At 39.8% G+C, this 24,829-nt stretch overlaps 2 protein-coding genes across 2 annotated transcripts in view; one reads left to right on the top strand and one right to left on the bottom strand.

Moving 5' to 3' along the window:
* Positions 1–1,335, top strand: part of fam13a (family with sequence similarity 13 member A) — a 54,007-nt gene extending 52,672 nt beyond the window's left edge. Inside the window, exon 26 of the mRNA XM_070917597.1 lies at positions 62–1,335. Coding sequence (XP_070773698.1) covers positions 62–185 — 124 coding nt within the window. The 3' untranslated portion in view covers positions 186–1,335. The remainder of the gene's footprint in view (positions 1–61) is intronic.
* A 3,868-nt stretch (positions 1,336–5,203) lies between these two features.
* On the bottom strand, positions 5,204–24,787 carry herc3 (HECT and RLD domain containing E3 ubiquitin protein ligase 3). The gene is made up of 23 exons (XM_070915977.1): positions 24,565–24,787; positions 23,187–23,346; positions 22,546–22,622; positions 21,627–21,848; positions 20,984–21,075; positions 20,477–20,607; positions 19,939–20,090; positions 19,657–19,727; positions 18,722–18,846; positions 18,491–18,550; positions 16,569–16,680; positions 15,503–15,692; positions 14,484–14,647; positions 14,244–14,357; positions 13,693–13,791; positions 13,376–13,546; positions 13,146–13,289; positions 12,180–12,346; positions 11,018–11,084; positions 9,970–10,052; positions 7,875–8,058; positions 6,829–6,931; positions 5,204–5,737 (listed from the first exon to the last, which is right to left on the bottom strand). Exons 1-23 carry the CDS (start codon positions 24,785–24,787, stop codon positions 5,529–5,531), a joined length of 3,120 nt encoding a protein of 1,039 aa, XP_070772078.1. The 3' UTR covers positions 5,204–5,528.
* Positions 24,788–24,829: the final 42 nt, after the last annotated feature.

The raw sequence follows: 24,829 nt of genomic DNA, 5'->3' as shown, positions 1-24,829 counted from the left end.
ATGGGTTTTCCACTGCCGAACCTTCATCCGTTTCTTCATGTTTGTTGTCTTGTTCCCATAGAAATGTGCAGAAGGAGGACCGCTCCCCGCTGGCAGTGGAATACAACGAATACAAGCACGTAAAAGCCAAACTGCGGCTGCTGGAAGTCCTCATCAGCAAAAGAGACTCGACTAAGTTCATCTGAGGGGAAAACAAAAGACTCTAAAAAGGACTGATGCTTAAGTCTCCAGAGATACAGTCAAACACATCTCGACCTGTTGGAGAAAAGATCTGATTTCCCATCCCGCTGCCATCTGTGCTCGTCATGTTTCTGGCTCGGGAGGAAACGGCCTGTTAGTCCGTTCTGTGGAGCACCGCAGGGTTTTCCTCTGGAGCCCGCAGAGAGCCGCCGACCCACGACTGATTCAAAGTGACGCAGAGTCACCTGCTTCACCTGAGGAGTTCATTTCCAACCAAACCTCACCTTCACGAGAGACTAAGCAAAGACTCGCACAAATAACCTGAATCATACTTTTTATTGCTAATAATTTATTTCTATCCTTTTGAATGTTTTTATCGGAACCGAAGTTATTTTTCTCACGCTTTCACTGTAGAAGTCTTAAAAAAAAAACCTTGTAAGTAAAATAATAGATATGAAATTATTGCTATTTTTAAAGAAGGATTTTGCGATCAAGATGTTTGTGTATTTTTGTATGGGAGAGGTTACCATTTGTATAACTTCAATCATCTTAGCAGTATTCACTAAACGAATAGCTTTCTCTATTTCAGTTCTGACCATCGTGTAATGTCTGAAATAATCTCATGTTGCTTCTCTAGAAGTTTAATCCGAGTATTTGCTCTCTAAAACAAGTGGTTTCTCATTTTAATACAACCCAAAGACAGTGACTCAGAGTACAAACTGCCAACCAAAATATCTCATCATATTCAATATAACAGCTTATTTTTGTGATCACTGGTACTTTCTCCAGCGTCTGACTGTATATTTTATGCTTTGACGTGCTTCTTTCCCCACTTACTTCATGTCAAATAAGCTATTTCTTGGAATCACTGGTATGTTTTTGCTCACACTGATAAACATTGACAAGGACGTTTGTGAGGCGACTCTGGCGGACGGAGATGGCCGCTAAAAGCTGCAGTTTTCCTAGCGGCCTGCGTCTCCTTCTCGTCCTCCCCGGAGCTCGTTTTTTGTTCTGTTGTAAATATGGATCACTGTGTATGTTTACATTTCTGTGAGCGAGTACACTTTTCCTTTCTTTCTCCAAAATGGATGATTATCAGTGTGAATTTTGTTTTTACTGAATGTCAACACTGGCGACGTTTAATGAATTTTGAGTGTGTACATTTTAGTACATAAATTGTATTTGTATTTTGTATATAATATGAATGAAATCATATTTTTACTGATGTTTTTGGGCTGTGTGGAATTTCTTTGTGTGACTGAGTTGATATAGAAAGTTTTGAGGTGACAAAAATTCATCTGCATCATCAGTACATAACCATTTTAGGTCCGCAAATAACAATTATTTTCATTACTGATTAATCTGCCAATTTTTGTTCCTGATTAACCAACCAATAGTTTGGTCTAAAATTTGTGAAAAATGACCATCACAGTGTCACAGAGTCCAAGGTGACATCTTGAAATGTCTTGTGACAAACAGTCCCCAAAGATAGGCAGTTTACAATGATGTAAAACAGAGATTGGAGAGGCTGAAAATGATTAATCAATTATAAAAAAAAAGTTTCCTGTGAATCAATTAATCATTTATATACTGTTTATACATGGACAAGGTTTAGATGCTGCAAAAAGGACAAAAAAACAAGATGTGAAATTAAGTTGCGTTCAGGGAAAATCAGGTAAAGATAATGCCATTTATAAAGGATAAAACAGAAAGTAAAGAAATAAAATAAGCCATGAGCTCTTAATTACATACACTGAGAAAAAACATCATACACAACGTTTGGACTCCTTTTTTAGCGAGTTGTTTAATTCTGCAGAAATGTTTTGTACATGCATGTCGGGCACCAGGTGAAAACATGAGCCTCTCTGTGATTTGCTTCTTAAATCATCATAAAACCGACTGAACATCAGATCATCATCAAGATATGACGGCGTGTTTGCTGCTGATGGCGCATAAACGGCGCAGCAAGAGTTAACACTGCAGCTAAGTTAAACTAAAAAGTTGTTGCAGAAACACATGAAGCAATGATAATGTTACACAACTGATCTGCAGTCTGCCAAAATGGACAGCATCCCACTATGTAGTCATGCAAAGATAAGTTGTGTTCACACACCTTCAACTTCAGCACATTTTCTTCACTACAAGTAATTTAAAAAGGTCCAGGAACATGTTGTCTGAGTGATGTGAGTGTGTGGATACACATGCAGCTGCATACATGCGTCATTTGGACCGTTTCACATTTGAGGGATCAGCTCCCAAGAAAAAAATTACTTGATACAGACTCCAGACTCAGCCCTCAGTCCACTCTGCATCCAAAAACTTAAAAATGGATGTATTTCGTGTAATGTTATGTACCCTTGAATTAATTTATAGTAAGTGTTTAGATGTCAGCTTAACCAGTCAGATTGAAAACATACAGATCCCCTCAGTAGCTGTTCTGCAGCTTTTAATCATATCACATGATCTTCCTCAGCATGGGCTGCTCATCCATGTTGGCTTAAAAAAGGTCAAGAATTAACTTTCAGTCTCAACTATTGACAACAGTGACACTTCATCTGCTAAAGAATATCGTGATATGATTGAAAACTGGACTTTGAGTTCTCCTTTTGTCACAGAATGAACTTTCAATCTCAATTTACACTGCACTATCATTCACACACACACTGACAGAGGCTGTCATGCAAGGCGCTGGCCATCAGTAATTAATATCTTGCTCAAGGACATTTCAACACTCAGCAGTTGAGCCGGGGATCAAACCAACAACCTGGTGATTACTGGATGACTCGCAATTCATTCTGAGCCACAGCCGCAAAGTGTTGAAAACTTTTGTCCAATAATGAAGTCATGAAACATGCAGGGAATGTGCTTTCACACTGTATTGTTTTATTTAAAAAGTTGGCTGGAACAGAGAGTTTCGTGTAGATTTCAGACAAATATGCAAAAATCACATTTTCTGTAGCACATTAAAAGGTGCAAAAAAGTCAAGGGCTGCACAAACCTTTGCATAGGACTAAACTCTGCAGGAGAAATCAGCTTTAATGAGACAAATGTCGACTGAACATGTGGAACATGTGTGTACATGCAGTATAGAGCTAAGCAAGAGGATCAAATGTCTGAGAAAGATCTCAGAAGAGTCCAGTGTTCAAGACCTTTAGAATAATAACCCAGAGTTAGGACTACATCACTGGGCTGTTTCAGGTTGTTATTGCTGAATGGATGTGTCAGTGTGACCTGTTAGTCAGGACACATCAAGTCATCTACTGTCTGAAGTCACTTTTACACCACTGTCATGTATGAAATATATATATATAAAAAAATATATATGCAAGACCATTTCACACACTTCACGCCAATGCACGACCTAATTAAACATTATTTTGGATTAAGAGGTTTGTCTGTAGGAATAAATAGTGTCAGGCCAAGTATTTAATATTTAGATTATTTACCTGCCCACACTGTTAAATATGCACTTATTGTTTCGTGCTGCCAAAAATGTCACAATTTAATTATCTGCAACTTGGAAACAAACTAATTACAATTACTAATTTTAATGATTATATACTAAGTTTAAAAGGACATTTTGGTACATAACGTTTATTCGCTTTCTGGTTGAGAGTTAACCGTTACCTCCGTTAAATATGGAGCTACAGCTAGCAGCCGGTTAGCTTCTGCTAGCAAAAACACTGGAAGCTAGCCTGGCTCGGTTCAGCGGTTACAAAATCTGCCAACTAGCACCTCTAGAGCTCACCAATGGACATGTTGTATCTTATTTGTTTTGTCCGTTCAGAAATGGAAGTCTAAAAACGACAATAACCCGTTTTACTTGTTATGTAGTTACCGGTCTATTTCCTGGATCTGAGCAGTTGCCAGGCAACTAGGGGAAACGCCAGAAAGTAAGAGGTGTTACGCTGTATTCTGCGACCCATCAGACTCTGTGACCTGAATATCTAGCAAAATTTGTAACCCTTATTAAATACTATGGTGGCACCACGTTGGGTAACAACTGTCATAATAAGGCATGCATAAAGTATACTACATAATATAATAATAAACGTTTCAGGTCGCAATGTAGGCCTAGCTGAAATTCCTTTCCAAATCAGGTCACAGAATCTGATGGGTTTCATAATATGGTGTAACACCTGTTCCCAGCCAAGAAGTTCTCACATAACCCCCTGTAAAACGGCAAATTGTCGTTTTTACTCTGGTTTTTGTACGGATTAAACATTAATTAATGAGCTTTAGTGGTGCTGGTAGGCGGGTTTTGGCACTGTTGGGCAGAGCCAGGCTAACTGTTTCACCCCCTTTCAAGTATTTGCGCTAAGCTAAGCTAACAGGCCGCTAGTTGCCACCTTACATTTAAAAGGACAAAAATGAAAATGATATCAATCCTCTCATCTAACTCTCCGCCAGAAACTTTTTCAATGACAATCAGGGTTTTTGCTTTTCACTCAACAACATGCACACAGACAACCACCACTAAAAATCAACTCCAGCTTTTCTTGTAGGTTTTGCTGTAGAAGGCAACACTGTTGAATGCAGGTTAAACACAAAGTCAGCTGCTCTGTGATCCACAGCTAAAAAGGGAACGAGGGGTTGCAAATAATATTCACCATGTCTCATCCTGCACCCGTCTGCCTAAAGGATACTATTCCATTGTCCTTCTTTAGTTTCAGGCAGAGAGGACATGCTGGTGTCCAGATTTTAAAAGGATCAGCGGGACAAGTAATCCTCCCAATGTCAAAGGTAAAGATTATATTCAAAGTGCTATTTACATACATACTGTATATACACATTTTAATTTTGTCAAAAAATAACCACTCTATATAATAAATTAAAAGTAACAAAAAACAGATATATTGTCTCAAGGTAATAACATAATTATTTAAAGGTGAAAAATAGAATTTAAGGAGTTGAATATAAAATACACTGCTGTGCAAAACAAAAAAGACAAACATAAAACTATGCAAATACTCAAAGCCAGAGTTTCTCAACCATCTCTGGACTTTGATTTTAGGTCCCAAAATGTTTATGATCCCAGGTTCTCATGTGAATTTCAGCATGTCATTTTTTGACCGGCACTGTGATATATTTCCAAACATCAGCCTTTTAAATATCTTCCAAATGGTCCTGAAAGGTTGAGAAACTTTGCCCCAAAAAGTAATAAAACCAATAATACTCTGCATTTACATTGATAGACCTTTCAGATTCAAGATGCTTAACAATCTTGTAAGAGCATATAAAGAGAATGACCTCCCTGTGTCCTGGAGTCTCCCGTTACACTCTTTTGACACTGACATGGTGGTGTATTGCTGTTAAAGTGCATTAAAACTGCTGCAGATGTCCCCCCCTCAGACCAGGCTGAAGCCCTCGTACTGCTCCACAGCCTGAGTGAGGCGGCGGCGCAGGATCTCTTTGGTCTGGTAGCAGGGCATGTCGAGCAGGTTGTAGCAGGTGTGGGCCACCGGCAGGTAGTGCTCCTCCGCTGTGGTGGACTGGATGATGATGCGAAGGCTCTCCATGCCGTGGATGGGGATACGGTCGCTGCCGGTCAGGAACACTGCAGGAGGGAGACACAGAGGAGTTAGAGTCAACAACTACAGCAGTGTGAAAATGTTCCTACGCCTCAGATATTATAAATGGCTGCCTGTGTGTGGCGCTTTTTATCATTCTATCATTTTATTCATTCACTCGTTCACACACACCAGGATGACCACCAGGATTCGAGGTTCAGTGTCTCGCCCAAGGAAACTTTGACAAACATCGAACCTCCAACCCTGTGATTAGTGGACAACTCGCTCCTCCTCCTGAGCCCCTTCTAACTTAAGCTAAACTGACTGGTATATTGAACACCAATATCAATATTTGAGTTGTGTTAGTGAATTGTTGCCAAGATGCATACTGAGCAGGACACTGAAGGACAGTACAGCTGAAGAACAGACCTGTCAGTACTCTCTAGTGGAAAAACTATAATAACGACACTGTTTCTAAATTATATGTATATTTGGCATTTCTGTTCACCTGATGAAGGTCTGAACACTAAAACATTGTAAATGAAAGTGACTACAAGAGCATTTATTGGCTCTTTCACAATCAGAGTTTACATTGTGATCTGATACCTATGAGCTAGCTTAGCATAAACACTGGAAACAGGGGGGAACAGCTAGCCTGGCTCTGCCCCAAGGTAACAAAATCTACCTCTAAAGCTCACTAATTTACATGTTATATATCTTGTTTGTTTAATCTGCACAAAAACCAAAGTGTAACTTCCAGGAGACTTGTCGTCCGTGAGGTTGCCAGGCAACCAGCAGAGATTCCTGGAAGTCACTGCTCCCGACCAAACAATAGTCTGGCACATAACCCCTCATAAACTAGTCGTCTTGTTCCCTGCAGGAACAAGTGTATGTATGGGTCTTTTTTGTTCTGCATTAATTCTTCTGTCAGACCTGACGAATTTACTGCATCTTGTTTTGTGAATTATGCTTTTACAGTGAGTGAATCCGCAGCTGCAGCTCTTGAGATTATTGTCTACATGTTCAGGCATTAGTTAAGGCAGAGTGTGCGCAGTATATTACAGTATATTCTCATGCAGGAACAACGTGAGAATTAAACTGTCATGCAACTCGAGCAATGAGGCAAATAAAAGCTTACATAAGAACTGCTTCTTCTTCTCCAGAGGGAACTCGTGGAAAACCTCCCAGAACAATCTGACCGTTGGATGAGTGGATGTATATTCCCCTTTGTACACGGCATTCTGCAAAGAGAAAACATATGAGGATGAAAAGCTGTTTCATCATGACCAAACCATTTCCTCTCTGGCAGCAACATTTACACAACATTAATCAGTATTGCAAACTATTCATTTGGTTGGATATGTCCACAGATATTTTGACTGTCCACAATTTATAAAAAATATATTTGTGATTCTTGATTATTGTCTCCATAATTTTAGCCATGAAGTTTTGTACAGATATTTATGGTCCCCAGAGTATGAATCCTACAGACTTTGGTGATCTCCTGACTTTTTATGTAGCGCCACCAGCTGGTCAACATTTGAACATGTACTTTTGTTTTATGACCAAATACCTGCAAAACAAATGACATTCAAACAGTCTCAGCTGTACTTTGAGTTCAGTGCTAATTGTCAAACGTTAGCTTGCGAATACGCTCAATTTAGATCATAACATGGTAAATATTATACCTGCTGATGTTAGCATTTAGCTGAAGGCACTGCTGTATATAAGTACAGCCTCACAGCTTTATATTGCTGAACAAGAACAAACTGCTGAACTAATGTTCCCAGTGAAAGTGTGTGAAAGTTAGCATGACATCATGAGTCATGTGTTACTGTTCACCACTGTGTTGATGTAATGCACTCCCTCTTTTGTCCTTTATACTCTGAGCACTGTGACTAACTCGCCAGATGTTGATGATGTAAAAGTCAAATTTCCAGCTCTGTCCAATGAAACGTGCTCATCATCACATTCACAACTATCAATTTCCAAACACTTGCGTCATTGAGGATTTGAGGATTTCTACTCACAGTTGTTCCAATCCAACTATGAGATTTACACGAGGAAAAACACAGCAAAGAGACAGATCCGACCACGAACAGGAAATGGTTTGTACTGCAGGACAGTAAATGTGTCCAGAGCACACAGACGCTACATGTGCAGACTTTTAAACCACGTACTGACCTTCTCCATCTCCTCCCAGTTGTAGTTGTTGTTGCCGACCACCATGGCCATCAGCTCAGAGGGCTGGAACAGCGACAGGATCTCCCCCCCGCACACCTTCAGGAAGCCGGAGGAGAAGGCCGAGTACTGCTCGCTCACCGAGTCTGAGAACACGTAGCACAGGTAGGCATCCACAAACTCCTTCCTGAAGCACACACACACACACACACACACACACACACAGTAAACATTCATATCATTAATTTGTTCTGCACAGCAGCTGCATCCTCATGAATCAGTTTATGAGGAAATAATTTATCAAGACTTCAAGGTGTGACTGTAAACACTCACTTCCTCCTCCATTGTGTCTGTGTCTGTATCTGTGTGTGTGTGTGTGTGTGTGTGTGTGTGTGTGTGTGTGTGTGTGTGTGTGTGTGTGTGTGTGTGTGTGTGTGTGTGTGTGTGTGTGTGCGTGTGTGTGACGACTACATTTTTTAGTTTTCAGGCTCACAGGAGTTCAGCAACAACCTCTCCATGCAGTCTGATCTGAGTTTGTTTACATCTCAGTGAGGTCTTACTGCAGATCAGTCCATCATTACAAACACGTGGTACAGCTAAACATTGTTTAAGCCCAAGAGGTTTATTTTGAATTTTAGAGAAGCCAAACTGCAGAAATAATGTACGTAAAATGATGAATGCTTCACTAAATATAAGCGTCATATAGCATCAGTGAGGTGGACACACAATATATTCTGTACATGTGTGGAAAATACTGTGTGGAAAAAATGCATAGCTTCAATGAGATTATGAAATTTGGGCAGCATAAGATGCGACATTTTCTACCAAATATTTATCACTGATACATTAACTCTGATGACAGGACTTCACCTATTTTTGTACAATGCATTTTATATTCTTTTGAAATTCTCAAAAAACAGAATATTTTTATTTGGAAACATATCTTCATATTTTATACCTATATATAAATATTTTATTATAACCATAATATACTCAGGTAATCTCAGACATTTCTTTAAAAAGGTCAGAAGTTAAAACTTTATATTCATAAGACATCAAGAATTAACTCCTTAACTTAACTACCACTTTCTGAGAAACATTTTGAACAATCCCACTCTTCCACCACTCTCACAAAATAAACCTGGCCTTGACCAACACGCAGAATTGATGACTTGCTGTTTTACACGCCGCCTCAACATCCTGTTAAAACAGGAATATATCTTGAAAATATGGAAGCAAGATTCTCCAAAAATATGGTTTTACTGAGTTTAAAGAAGTAAATTGAGCTGCAGGGAAGAGAAAACCTGCTCCTTTGCTTCATATAACAAACCAGCACACATACAAGTGCTGCCCATTGAATGCCTCAATAAGCTCACAAATATAGGACACAGACGCGTACCATACCTCATGAAACAATACTGTCCAATAAAATAGACACAGACAAACACAAAGACAGGAAATCATCTGTCTGACAAACTAACCTTCAGTCTAAATCAACATGTCTCCTTCAGTGTGGCTGTTTTAAACCACAGCAACAACCGTTTTCTTTATTATTTCTGTTATTACAGATTTATATCTGGGTGTTGAGGGGATTTTGCAGGAACAACTCGGGTCACTGCCACTCTCGCCATCTGTTCAGCGCCAGCAGCCAGACATGTTGACACCACGTGCCCCACAACTCCCTGTGGACACTGTAATCAATGCCACTCGCACAAGGGCGAGCTTAAGAAACAGGGTGTTGATGGTGGAGAAAAACACTCCGAATGATGCTTAAAATACCCAAATCTTTTGTTTTCTGTGTTTTCAACACAGAACATGACCTTCAGTTGGAACAATGGGGCGCTAGCAGCCAGCTGTGTGAGCACATGATAATCTCAGTGCTGGAAAAAAATATATATTAAAAAACCTCATCAGTCATCTGTTTATTTTTCAGAAAGAACAGAGTGTAGAGCATTAAAAATATTCTTGAACAAGGTCACTTCAAACGGAACATCCAGTGAAGGGAGAGCTGGTGAAATTATTCGTATAAAGATCTAATCTGCTGGTTTGTTGCCTAAAATGATGAGCAGTACATATTTGACCTGTGGAGCTGCCTCACCTGTTGTTTTTGTCCACACTGATGCTCTCTCCTCCAGGAATGAGCTCCTTGACTTCTGTCATCCCGTAGTTCTCCCTCGTGATCTGAGATGTCAACACGACAAATAGTCTTAGACTGGAGTTTTGTAGGTTTTTACATTGCACACTTGTAACCCTAACCCTAACCCACACTTGTGTGTAATGTTTTCAAAATTGTCAACAAAAATCCCATAAAAAGACCAAAACCAACAATGAATTGATTCTACTAACAAGTGTTGTCTGTGTTGCCAAAGACTGACAATAATGCAACTGTTAAAAAATAAGACCATAAAAGCAGTAAAAAACAAACAAACATAAGCAACAGCAGACTTTAAAGTGCAAACACTGGACGGCACGAGGCGAGACGAAGGCCAGTTTGAATTAATGATTCAAATTCTGAGCACATGAACACTCTTCTTAGCACTTTTGTTGTTGTGTGCATGTGCACAGCGACCTCCTCGTCAGTTGAAAGGATTCACACAATTAATGTTTTTGTTACTTATTACTATTAAAACTGTTTTGTTTTTTTTATCATGCATGTGATTAAGCAGTTAACAGAGAATTGTAAAAGAAATCCCTAAATGTTCGGCAAAGCACTCGGACAATAGAAATGTATTCAGAAGCCTATTAGTGATGCATTAAACTCATAAATAGTACATTAGCTGCTTTTAATAATTCGTATTAATATTGGGGATGCTGGTCTTTGTATTTCTTGGTACCAGATCAGAATCAAATTTCGTGGTTTGCCCACCCCTACCTCACACATCACCCTGCTGCTGTAAATACTCACAAGTGCTCTATATGTGTATTAGTCCGCAACTGAAAATAGTCCTCAACGAAAACACTTTTTACTCCAGTTTGAGTAATGTTTATCTAAAAGCTACACTGCACAGCTGTTTCAGGAAATTATTTAGCATCTTTCAAAAACAAAACTCAACTCTACATTTGTGACCTGAAGATTCACGTCTTCAGTAGAGACGGATTATCAATATATTATTATACTGGGTAACCGGTGCAAAGTTAACACTTACAGCAAAGTTGAGAAGAAACGTCTCCTCCACATCACCTCCTTCATAGTCAAGAAGTTGTTGAAGACTCCTACAGAGGAATAAACAGAGGGAATGGATGTCTGGAAGGAACAACACTATTAACATATGATCATGACAGTGGGGGCAAACACAAACTAATATTAACGTGGGGTTAAAAACAAATGAAAGGCCAGAATCATTATCATTAAACATTTTCACATGTAGGACGCCATGAGGCATCTTCATGCATAGCTGAGGACTTTGTCGGTAGCTGTAATAATACAGACTCTGGGATCATACCCATGTTTATTTTCTCCCGTATCAGACAGTTTATTGCATTCACCTGCCGTCCCAGGATTAAATCTGTCCCTGTTTGACTTTTCAAAATGAAAACCAGGGATCAACTGTGCCCATCCTACAGCTGCACGGATCAAACAGATAGGGAACACCCGAAATTGTCTGTTAGATTAAGAGTGAAGGGGTGACATATTAGCTAATAATACAACAGCAGATGACTCAGAGAGAGCGTCATGTTAGTTTTACCATCAAAACACAGGAAACATGGAAAGAGGACAAGTGGGCTGGCGAAGGAAATGATAATTAGTGAAAGACGATCAAATACCAATTTGACCCCAACTACTGAGGCTGAGGTCACTTTGCAATATAAGACAATACAAAGGAATTTGATCATTTTTGTCTTATCTCTTTGTTCTCAGTGTGAGGCAGCCAGTGTGCTGAACTTTAGTCTGCCAAATGTTTAAGGCAGTCAAAATAAAAGCACAGCATATAAACTGTTTTTTCAAGATCATGTCCTTTGAGGTTGTGTTGTCTCTAACAGCAACACTACTGGCTGTGCTGCCCCACTTGTAGCTTTCAGAGGACTAAAAATCAAAAGTCAGCTGGAAACAATAAGCCACTGAGGAAATGCTGACGCTTCCTACTCCAAATTCAATGAAGAGGCATTTCCCAGCGGTAGTCGCTACTTTCACTGCTACTTGAAAAAAAAATGTAAGCGAGTGACACACCGTTGCACCCCCTGCTGACACAGGGGCCATTTTTTTATGTGCGTGTTCGAGCACAGCAGGATTTGGGACTGCTGCTTTACAATTTCACACTATTCAGTTACACTTGTGGAGCACTTAAAATGAGCAAAACTAATCCTTACCTGGCCTCGGTGGGCGAGAGCTCCTTGAAGTCCTCCAGCGTCGGTGAGACATCAAGCAGCTTCTTGTAGAGAACCAGAGGGAAGTGGAGGTCCACCACTGTGGAGTTGTAGATGGCCAGACCGCAGATGATCCCGATCAGGTGAAACCAGTTCTGCTCGACAAAACACTGGAAACACACACGAGAAAATGATTTTACTATGGCCTTTCTTACTACTTCTGAGTGGTACCTGTCTAACATCTAAAGAACAATTTTTATGATGAAGCATGGCTGAACATTAAACACTTGATGATAAATGGGTAATTAATTCCATTTAAAATGCACAAGTTAGAGCTTTCTGAGTTTCAGTATTAGTACACATAAAAACTAATTTTAAATATGTCTATGTGTGCTTCAAATATTTCACCGTCATCTCAAGGAAAACTTTGTTCCATAATATAATTTATGTTATATTATTACAAGTTAATGTAATAAATAAGAGGAGCAGTTTGACCTTTCACAGACAGACAAAAAGGTCATGGAAAAGGGGTCGTGACGATTATGTTTTATTACTGGATCACCATCATGTTACTCAAGTTACTAGTGATTCTTAAAGTTCAGGTACACATTCCCTTACAGAGCTAAGTGTTTTGTAAACCTGGATTTTCCCACTGACATATCACTACGTGTTATGCCAGAAACAGCAGCTCTTCCTGGAAAATACAGCTGTGGAGATAGATGAAAGATTGAAAGCTCCAGGAAAAGATGGAAAAGATACCTTGATAACTACTGTTTCACCCACTAAATGTGTGATCACGGAGGTACTGAACTTTATCAAGCTGGATAAAATTATAGGTTATAGATTGTACTACATGTTTCCAGTTATTAATTCTTATTAACTTGCATTAAGCATGTTTAGGAACTAAAAAAAACGTATCTTTTAGCATCATTAGTATGTGACACACTGTTGTTCTGCAGAGTCACTTACTTTGTCTGAGAACCACAGCAAGTTGGACTCTTTGTAATGAGTGAACATCCCATAAACAGGATCCATCAGCTCCTTTAACAGCAGCAGGAAGAACTCTTTAGTTACTCCGCCTGCATCTACGGCCTCCTCTCCGTCAAAGATCACCTGGAGGAAGTGGATGAGGAGAGATCACAAGAAGTACAGAAGGAAAGACTTTTCTTTTACCAAAATTGCTTCGGCACTGCTCTCACCTTGAGCGGTTTCTTGAGGTCCACATCAGAGTACATGGTGAGCTCACGTAGTGTGTCACTTACTAAATGGTTCCTGCGCACGTGGAGCACCAAGTAAGGGTTCCTAGCAAGGTGGGGCTCCAGCGTGAGCAGCATAAAGACATTGTGTAGGTTTGCACCGCTTACTGCCATCTTGGTAACAGTAGAGGTGGGAAAAAACAACAAAGAATAATTAATAATAATAAATAATTAAATAAAACCCTTCATCTTTAAACCCAAATCAGAGATCTAAATGTACTAAACCACAAGAAAACTACTTTCACATTAACAGCAGGTACCTGCATTTGCAGTTCAGCGTCTGTTTGCAGCATGGTTGTCTTGGCTTGAGCGTTCAGAATGAACGGGTAGGCACATAGGTTCACTGAGGGAAAGTCACTCTGCGATGAAAATTAGGAAATATAGTTACTACACAAATAACATTTTTAAAAAATGGTCAAATAAATCTTTTATGTAATTTTAGGTGTTCAAGTTCAATCTTTAAATGAAGTACCTGTGAAGGGGAGGATGATCCCACTTTCTAGAAAACAAAATGAGGAAGAAAGCAAAGTCATTTGACCAAACTTGAAATAAAATTGTAATAAGATTTTTTTTTAATCCGTCAAATGGAGTTGACTGGGCTTGTCTGAGAACTTAGAAACTTATTGGACAGCAAGAACTGACAAACAGCAACACACCCACAAGCAGTTATGGATAAAATTTCACACATCGTCTCTGCGGACACTGAGAATGACATGAGTTAAGAGCGTGTGTGTGTGTGTCAGTGTGTGTCGATTCAGCGGATGTCAAGTAACAAGGAAGTGAAACATTGTCAGAGAATGTCAGCACTCACAATCTCAGCTTTACTCAGAAACCACTTGAGGTAGTCTTCCTGGATGTCCACCAGGTTGGTGATGTCAGGGATATAAAAGCGGTTGTACTCCACATGGCGGGCCTTTAAGTTTACCTGGTAACATGGAACAAACACCTGCCTCAACTCCAGGAAATGTCAACGTCAATGCACAGCAGTCTACACATTAGGACCTCAGACTGTACGGAGGGAGTGTTTACAGGAGGTGACCTGTGTGGATACCTTGTGGAGTTTCTCCAGCAGCCTTAACGTGGCAACAAAATAGTTCTCATAGAACACGGGTACGAGCAGCGTCTTGCCTCCCGTTAGCATGAACACAACAATGCTCTTGTACATGTCGACCATTCTGGTGAACACACTGCCGTCCACAAAACACCACCAATTATCTGCAGGGACAGAGAAAAGGTTCAAATTAATTTACAGAGCAAATTCCTCGTTTGAAGAAAACATGACAACCGCAGGTTCTGTCTGTTCTACTGTTCCTTCATTGATCTGTCAGTATTTTTGAACAAATGTGTTTCTAGGTGTAAATATGTTTGTATTCTAGCAGATTCATGCATGAACACTGTTAGTTAGCATGAAAAAGCAGGGTCCACATACTGTTTGGGTTCTGTATTTGTAGGTATGAAAGGGCATCGGTATGCTTCAAACGAAGTTCTTGTCAGATGTTTGAGCAGCATCTGAAACCCCCCTCCCCATCACACCTTTAGGGCATCTGCGTCTGACAATTTTTCCAAAACCGACAATCGCACAGCAGTTGTCCAGGTGTGCAGAGGTGAGAAGTTAATCAGAGTTTGAACTTCTCTCCATAGCTCACTTTTAAATACTTGAAAAGTATTTATTTAATCATTTTCTGCAAGGTTAAACAGCGGTGTTGACCAGCTACGGACTGAACTTTACCTCTGTGAAGGAGACTTCTGATCTTCCCAAATACCAACATCTGCCTCAAAAAGCCATCATCAGTCCGGCTATTTACTGTTTGGCGATGTTACGTGCATTTCTAGAATCACTTTCTTGTTTGGAGGTGAATCTTAAATGTTTGCGGGGATAACAAACTAAGCACATGTGGACGTGGATGAGCACGCTGACATACTGTAGATGACGAGTCATGTGGTGTGATGTCACATGGTGCCGCAAGGTTTGACATGGCATGATGTTCTGCGTTATTAGCTGCCAAAGGCGATTTCAAATGACGTGATCGGTGTAATGAAACTTGTAGTGAGTGCATGCAAGTATGATACCCAATACTTTGCTGGGGTTGGCGTCTAGCCGGAGGATGGCCATTGCCAGGGGGATAGTGAGGCGGATGTAGTTCTTGGAGTCCAGCAGGGCCGGGTACTCAGACAAGATGAGGTAGATCCTCATAGCCTCGACGTCAGGAGGGGAGTGCGGCAGCTGAGGGATCAACAGACTCTCAAAACTCTTGCTGGCCTAAACAGAGGGTTGGACACAGAAACAGGGAGGACATAATATATTTCTCTTTTAATAACACAGATCAAAGAAACAATATTTACTGTTATACAGAGAAAAGTATTTGAAATGTATTAATAAATAAACCAGAGAAATGTTTGGGATACTTTCCAGTTCCAGAACAGCTTGGATCAACTAGGCAGTCACTAAATTTTGAGGGAAGCTTTAAGTGGTTTGGAATGAGGCCTCAGTCTCCACACAGATTATAATTCATGTTGGTTTGAGGTGCATAAACCCCAAACCTAACATTACTGAGCTAATGTTAGAGGTTATGACTCAGTCCTGCAGTGTGTGCCATGGATCTGTGGCAGAACTTGATGTACTCTCAAAACAAGACCGATATTCACATATGGATGTCTTTTTTTAGAACCACAAGCTAGATAGCCGAATGCTGTGTAACAATCCAGATGTTCCTCCTCTAACTGCTTCATTACAAAAACACAATCAGGAAGCTAACTTAAGTCTTCTGCTGTCATCAATATCAAATCTGAGGGTTTTGGGTTTTTTTAGGGAGTTGGGAGTTGTTTTAGTTTTAAAATAAAGACGTTTTGAATTTGAAATGGCCACTGACTTTGTCTGTCTGGTATTTGGTGCTGAGCAGGTACTGTACAGTTTTTAAGAGCTTTTCCACATAAAACAGCTGCTCGCTGCTGCTGGAAACGAGGTAGGAGTTGGTATTTTTCTCTATTTTGGTTTGAGGTCAGAGAGGCTTTATCAACTAGAACTACATGTTGATGTCCTTGGAACACAGTAAACTAAGTTTGGGAGTTAAAAGAGAAAATAAAAATGTTATTACCTTGCACACATACAATTTTAAAATACACTATTGCCCAGTACCTGCTCCAGAAGTCCAGAGAAGGCTGGTTTGCTGAGCGTCTCAAATAGCAGTCTGACAGAGTTGAGATCGATGCCTGGGATCTTCGGGTTGGTTTTGAAGTGTGTATCATCACTGAGGAAGCAAACAAACATATGATTATGCGTAGATGTGATCAGTAACAGGAGAAACATGGGTCAGAGCTCCGAGTCAGGGACTTTGTGCTAAAGCCTCAATATAAAGGCATGCGTTACTTTGGATTAAACGGCAGTCTATTCCAACCTGTCATGTGGCAGGTCAGCTGCAAGCCAAGTTCACTGAACGGTAGATGTGCTCATTCTTAATAGTCACAGGCGTAAACACACACAGAGCATGAGCAGCGGTTAGGTGGACACCTAGCCTAAAGGTATTTAAGTCAATCCCTGAGCAGATCTCGTCATTTGTCCTGGGAGCCGAGGATGTTGAGTACAAACTGATAAACATGCCTGCACGAAGCCAACAAAACCCTCAGCGTGAAGGACGCCAACTATTTACAGTGTAACCCTTGCCATTCTTATAGCACAGCCTTTATTTAGTCATAACACAAATACATCAGATCTGATCTTCTGGAAAATGTTTGCCAAACAAAAAATACTGATGCAGATAGAACAGTGTGCTGCATCCCAGTGAACTACGAGTATGAGCACTGACCCACTTAATATTGAGAACTCTGTGAGCTTAAAGACCCAGATGAGCAGTTCTGGGTCCCAAATGTAACGCCAATACAACAAAAATGACATTTTAGGTCCCCAACTACAGTTTACGTATAATTAACATTTTTGCTGACCATGCTTGAATGCTGTATGGTTTTAGATTTATTTATGTATTTATGATGTATTGTTATTCCTACAGTTCCACGCAGCCATTGGTTTCCATCAATTTCCATGTGGCATAAGAATCCATTAGCAGACTCTTGAAACTTGAGTCTGCATTCATTTGTGTCAGTCTTGTATTATTATTGCATGGTTAGCAATTTAAGCACAGATTGATATGAAAAGTCTGCTATGCTTAATCTGCTGGGTGGTTATACCTATAATAATACATAATAATGTATTCGTTGATTATATTTTGTATTAATAGTCTGAATCTGCAACGTAACTAATAACTAAAGCTGTCAAATAAATGTAGTGGCAATATTTCCCTTGTAAATGTAGTGGAAAAGAAGTATAAAGTAGCATAAAATGGAAATACCCACTAAATACTAAACAAGTAAAGTACAAGTACCTCAAAATTGTACTTAAGTGCAGTCCTTGAGTAAATGTACAGTGCTGGTTTAATGAGAGAACTGGTTGATAGTTCATATAATTCCTGGTGAGTGTGAGTTGACAGTACAGTATTAAATACTTCATGTTGTTTTCCACCCTGATGGCCTCCACAGTTCTTTCCTGACACGATAAGTATCTGCTGATGTGTCTGCACTAATCACACCTTCACTCAGACTGGTGGTCAGAGAAGATGACCAAACAGATAGCATCTTTCCCAGCCCAGACGATCAGCATGTTTTGTTTGATAAGACGACACATCGTGATAGTATGTGACAAGTAAACTACGTGGACCCTGTGAGGTCCCTGCTGAATCAGTTCCCAGGAGTCTTGGCTTACATATGAGTCTGTGCATTCAGCCACAATAACATATATTTGTTTTCTACTTCATTTGGGAGTACATGCCTGAATGGCAAGCCAGTCACTTCATGATGAAACTGAAAAACTATGATGTGAATGATGTAAACTGATACATTTGGACCACATGTTTTGGATTTGGAAAAGTGCACCATTTCCCACTAAAATGTAGTGAGGTAGAAGTATAAAGTGGTAGAAAATTTGTACTTAACTACAGTACTTGAGTCCAGTACTTAGTTACTTTCCACCACTGAACCTTCACATTAATGCACGTGGTGTCTACGTACCTTTGGTCCAAGAAGCTGGCGTTCCAACAAGCCGTAGAGGAGAGCTGAATGATGATGTCACTGAGCACGACAAGATTAAACAGAGTTGAAAAATGTTAAAATATAATTGATTTAACAAAATATAGCCAAATAAAACCACCATTAATACTAAACATCTACAGGAGAATGTACATTTCTATACACAGTACAATCTAATACATTTCAAATAACAACATTTATTATTTGACTTACTTTGTGACACTAGAATCTGTGCTGTACATCAGCTTTAACCTCCATAAATTTAATCTTTCAGAATTGATTGGGGAGATTGATTTGCTGACATTAATCACTCTGAAGTCTTCTGGGGGGACAAAACTCTGCAGGGAGGAAGATAAACAGAGACAACATAACAGCACTGTGACAAACATTTAGAGGGTTGTTTGCACTGGTACTTCCACTGTCTGTGTCTGTGTCTGTGTCTGTGTGTGTGTGTGTGTGTGTGTGTGTGTGTGACAACAGTTCAGCACAGAGACATTTGGGCTTCAGTCTGGGTCGTGTCTCTTTCCTCTATGAAGATAAAATAAATAGGCCAAGCTTGAGGTCTAAATATTTAGCTGTAGAGGCTGAATGTGGATTATGTCTTTATCAGTGCACATTCCTGACAATTAGTTGGATATTTGTTGCAGACAGTTGCTCCATATTCAGCATAGATCCTGAAAGCTTAGACACTAATGCCACCTTGTGGTGAAACACCAAAACTGACTAAATGGAAAGCATCAACAAAAGAAAGGTCATTTAAGGTGTCTTTTTTTTTTTTTTTTAATGAAGCTGCGTATTTTGAAATTGTTTTTATCCACATTTTTTATGTTGTAATTATCTTCATCAGTATTTTTTTCAGTTTAACTTCATCAGACGCTTGATTTTCCCTTTGAATAACACCTGTTCTGACTTTAAGTGATACTAAATTTCAAATAAGATGTTATATTTCAAATTATGCTGACAGAATTATGTGGTATTTTGATAATTATGCTTTGAATTCTGTGATTAAAGAACTGCAAAAACTGAGGAGAGTGACAGAAATCAGGACTGTCAGAAAAGACAGAAAAGTCTACTGATGCCAATGTAACAGTAACAATAATTCAAGCAACAAGCTGTAGAGAGAGGGTCACTAAGATCAAACCACATACCTGTTCATTTGAGTACAATAAGAAACTATGGTCTCCTCCACAGATGATTTTGGTCACTGTATATTTTGATCCTAATAACGAAAGCAAGAGAAAACAGCACACGTTAGCTGGCCAACATTGCAGTGTTATTTTACTATTATTAACATATTATCTTTGTAAAACAGCCTAAAAAAAAAAGATTCCTGCACTTTCCCATCACAAGCTGAATTCAAAATAATTCAAAAAAATTCATTTCATTTCAAAAAAGCCATTTAAGCCACAACCACAGATTCTGTAAAGTACCTGCTCTATGGAAATGTCCAGTCAGGAAACCGGCTTTAACAGGAAATGGGCTTCTGGCATCCCCCAGGAGTCCTGTGCCCAGCTGGCCATGGCTGTTACAACCAAACGCATACACCACACCGGAGGAAGGTACAAACGCCAACGTGTGATGCCTGACAAAAGGTAAGGTTTAGCTTCTATAAATATAGTTCAACAGTTAGGCCTGGACAGTGTAAGCCAAGTCAATGACCCTGAAATTTATTTGTGATCTTTTAATCTTTAGTTTTTGTTGATACTCGGTCAGAAAGGTGTTAAACTTTACAGTAAATGCTGAGGCTGTAGTTAGTGGAGGTGTTGTATTCAATTGTATTTTATTGAGAGGTGTTATAAAATTCTGTCCCCCTTGTGTATGTGAATGTGGTGGACAAAACACTAACAACACCTTTCAAGTCAATGCAGTTCAATACAACACCACCAGTAACACCACCTTTTTGACACAGTCATCACATTGTACAGGTGTACTTAATAAAACGGTTAACAGGTTTAGAAAAGGCCGTACCTGCCACAGGTGATCTGGGACACCTCAGTGCCCATGAGTTCCAGCACTCGTCTGGGTAAAAGTTCATTGTTGGTGGAGCCGTGACCCAGCTGACCCCACGAGCCATCACCAAATGTAAACAAGCCGCCATCCTGCCAGAGAGACAACACAGTATTCATTTTTGTTGTTGTTTGAGACAACGATTCTTGAGACTAAAATATTCTTTTTCTCACACACATTAAGTCCCATGTGTCAGGTGGTGGATTAAGATAAATTAGGGTAGGGCAGTCTGACTGGAAAATAAGATTTTAGACTTTATCTGTTCAATAAAGGTCATCTTGGTTGATCTATTCACATGCTTTAGTAGTGAGTCACTATACAGCAAGAATATACTAATAACTGATCTACCAATTGTCCAGCTAACTAATCAAACAGGTCTATTTAACATTTGGTGGCAGCAGGATATGCTTGGATTATGTGAATCTTTCATCTGAAAAAGCACAGGTGGGGGTTTCTCTATATTCATACCTTTGTGAGGGCCGCCGTATGTTCATCTCCACAGCTAATGTGAACAACTTTTTGAGATCTCAAAAATTTGATGTGGCACGGGACAGCGCGGTCTGAGGAAGGGAACGCAAACAAGCAAAACAAGGTCACACTGTTCCACACTGATACTAGTTTCATGTAGTTACAAATGAGTCTGTGTTTGAATCTAGTATTGTAGAGGCAATTAATCAGTGACTTTACTGACCTATAAGTCTTTTTATCATGACAAGTAAAAAGATAAAAAGACAAAAGAGTTTTGCATGAAATGTTTCTACAGTAGTCTCACCCTCAACATTGCGGCACCTATAACCATTTCTAACCACTTTAGAAACAAAAAACCCACTTCCTGTGCAGCGCTAAAGCACATAAAACACTGGACATATGTATGGTGTCATTGTTCCACAGAGACTTGTTTACAAATTCCAGTAATACGACACCAGATTTCTTCCTTCTATAATTTCCCATATATGACACTTCTCATTACTGTGTCATGTGTTAAATCTACATAAGTATCATTTGCAAAAAGCACTATTCTATAATGTTGTAAATAATAATAAACAATAACACATCCTTTATCTATTTTAAATGGCAGCATCTGGCTCCTTTCCGTCTAGCTGACTATTACCTTGTTTATCATTGAGACCCAGTTGTCCAGCTTTGTTCTTGCCCCAACCAAATACAGCTCCGGACAAGGAGAGAGCAAAGCTGTGGTCTCCCCCGGCGGTTATCTGTGCCAAAGGAATTCCCGCCAGAGACTTGAGGGGATGAGGGAACAGCTTGCTGGGCTCTCCTTTCCCCAGACCGAGCTGACCGCTGGTGTTCTGGCCCCACGTGAACAGCTGGCCATCTAGGAGGGAAAGGGGAGACAGGCAAAATAGTTAACTGTACATCTACACCGACTGCTGCCAGTACAGGCAAATATGCAACATTTGTTCAGGTAATGTGGTTCTATTTGGATCTGTGAACCCCTCCTTCTTATATTATCAGTTATGGGCAGAAATAGAAGTACAGCCCAGATTTCCAACATAACCTAGACCTTTACACCTTTCACCTGACCTAAACAAACTTTATACCTAACTCTAACCACCTCAAGGTCTTACATTAAAAATATAATCTTGTTTGTCAGGCCATGAGGCGTTCAGTGACGCATGACATACATCTGCAACATCCTCAATGTGATTCTGACTGCGGATCTTCTTTCTGACTGTCTCTCTATACGATCTGTGTCTCTACGTCACTATCGGATAAGGGCAAAAAGATAATCTTAAAGAAACAAATTGAAAAATAGCTGACATAATTTATTCTAATGTGTCTGTTTGTGGTGATTTAAAAAAAACACAGTGGTCATAATATCCCACAGAAAAAATAAAAATCAAACATGTAGGGAAACAAATTCATGATGGATTTGAGATGCACTCTGATGCAAAGTCTAAGCTGCTGTCAGTCTAACCAGGATGCGGATAGTTTGGACATACAGTAGATGGATCAAATATTCTAGCTCTTAACAGTGATGATGTGCAATGAAGAGATTGTGTCTTTCACACCTCTAGAAAGTGCAATGCAGTGCTGATTCCCACACATAACTTGAGAGATCCGGTGGTCACAAAGCCTTTTGACCAACCTAGGCAAAACAACGAAAACAAATTACATTATGAAGATTTCTCATTAAAGTCACTGATGTACAAAAACATAACATAACATTTTATAACAAAATTATAATTAAAACTTTTCTCAAACTAAAAAAACATGTCTGACCACCACAAATTACAGAAAAAAACATGTTTTCCTCTTTTTAACTGTTGTCAAGAGGAGTCATTACATGCTACCATGGAAACACGGCTCAAATTAAGAGATTAACCAGGGGCTTAATTTCGCTTAAATTAGTCCATTTTTATTTTTGTGAAAGTTTGTGATTAATATTAGACTAAACTAAGGCCAGCCCTGAGAAACTACTTCACAGTCATAAAGGGTTCACTATCATACAGCAGGCAATTCACTGCATCTGAATAGTTAAACAAATTAATAAATTATTTGGATGCATGGGTCCCTACAAATTGAACCCTGTCATCTCTTGTGATTGCTTGAGTAAGTAAGTAAAAGTAGGTAAAATCCCTTTTCTTGTAGTGCTATTTTCCTTCTGTCAGGCAAAAAGCTTGAATTCCTCTGTGGTGCGCTACTCAGTCACCTTGGGATTCGAACGGCCGCCTCTGCAGTCCCCAGGCCCAGCTGGCCCCCTTCACCAGCTCCCCAGGCAAACACTTGACCCTGCTCATTCACTGCCAGAGAATGGGCCCGACCACACGACACCATTGTAATCGTCTGAGTGTCCAGAGCTCCTACTAGCTCTATGGAGAGGAAGAAGAGCTCGTCACACGTCAGCAGTTTCATGACAAAAAAAATAAGTTTGTACAGCCTTGATCTGAGAGTGCAGGTGCTGTAGATAGTCCTTTAAAAAGGCAATATGGTCACAATTTGGCACACACTAGCCTGGCCAATGATTGTCATATTGAGTGTAGCATCCTGCCTATCAAAACTAAACCACCTTTTGACTCAGTTAGCAAGGTACAGAATCCAAATGCTATTTAACTTTATTTTAGGATCCCAACCCATGTAAGAAATTCAGCATGGGCATTTTACCTAATCTTCTGGACCGCTCAAACCTAGATAGTTTCTATTTAAAGTACCTGGGCAGAAAACAGGCATGTACTGTAGGTAATAATACAATAATACCTGAGATTCAGGAGCTAGGAATGTATAATACTTTACATACACAGAAATAAATCAGAGTCATCTATGCTCTCAACTGCACTGTAAAAGTGGGCTTGTCTCCATGCAGTACTCTACATCACATCATAGAAAATTGAGAAATATGGTAGGAAAAAAGTGTGAAGAGGACATGTGGTGCAGATAATCAGAAACTGTGCAGTTGATGGACTACTTTCCTGCTTTAAAACTGGTTTATGATAGAAAATTAACTGCTAGAATTGCTTAGAAATTCAACTGAGCTTTAACTACTTTGACTACAGTATGATTAAAAAACATTTAATCAGCAATCTTCATTTTGTAGGCTTATAAAAAAAGATAGATTCAAGTAACATAAACATACTAACCAAAACATTATTAAGTAAAGTACAAGCGTGTGGGATGTCATTTAGGCACACTATTGAACATTTATTTATTTGCTCAAGGTGCAGTGATTCTTGCATTTATTCATTGTTGTTACAGCTTCACCCACATGCCTATACAAAGAAACACACAACACAAACTTCCGCCCACATGATACCAACACAGACCCACCACTGTCTGCAATCACTTCACACGCCATGAGTGTTTCAAATCCCCTAGAAATGGCTACATGGCTAGTCATGCAATCTGATATTCCCAATAGAACCCACTCAGAAATGGAGGCACACTGTGTATAGACTCTTACTCTGGACAGTTTGCATTCCATGTGTGTGGAATTTCATTTCCACAAACACCTACTGAAAGCAGTGCTGCAGTGTGGTGCAACAGCCAACAAAGATTAACCAAAAATGAATCTGCTGCTCACACTGAAAGCTTACCTGGTAAAGTCCCTGGTTTGTCGTGACCCAGCTGTCCACAGCTGTTAGAACCACATGTGTACACGCTGCCATCGTGCAGCAGGAACATTGAGTGTTGCCCTCCAGAGGCTACCTCTTTCAGTCCCCTGCCACTGAACACATGGCAGTTCCTTGGCTCAAACATGGGGTTCCTCTCCACACCAATACCCAACTGTCCATCCTTTGCATTTCCCCAACACAGCATGTTGGCGAGGGGAGGGGGTATGAGCACCAATCTGAAGAGGCA

This window comes from Enoplosus armatus, chromosome 2 (genome assembly GCF_043641665.1).
Source record: "Enoplosus armatus isolate fEnoArm2 chromosome 2, fEnoArm2.hap1, whole genome shotgun sequence".
Lineage (NCBI taxonomy): Eukaryota > Metazoa > Chordata > Actinopteri > Centrarchiformes > Enoplosidae > Enoplosus > Enoplosus armatus.
This window is presented reverse-complemented; position numbering and strand designations above follow the sequence as displayed.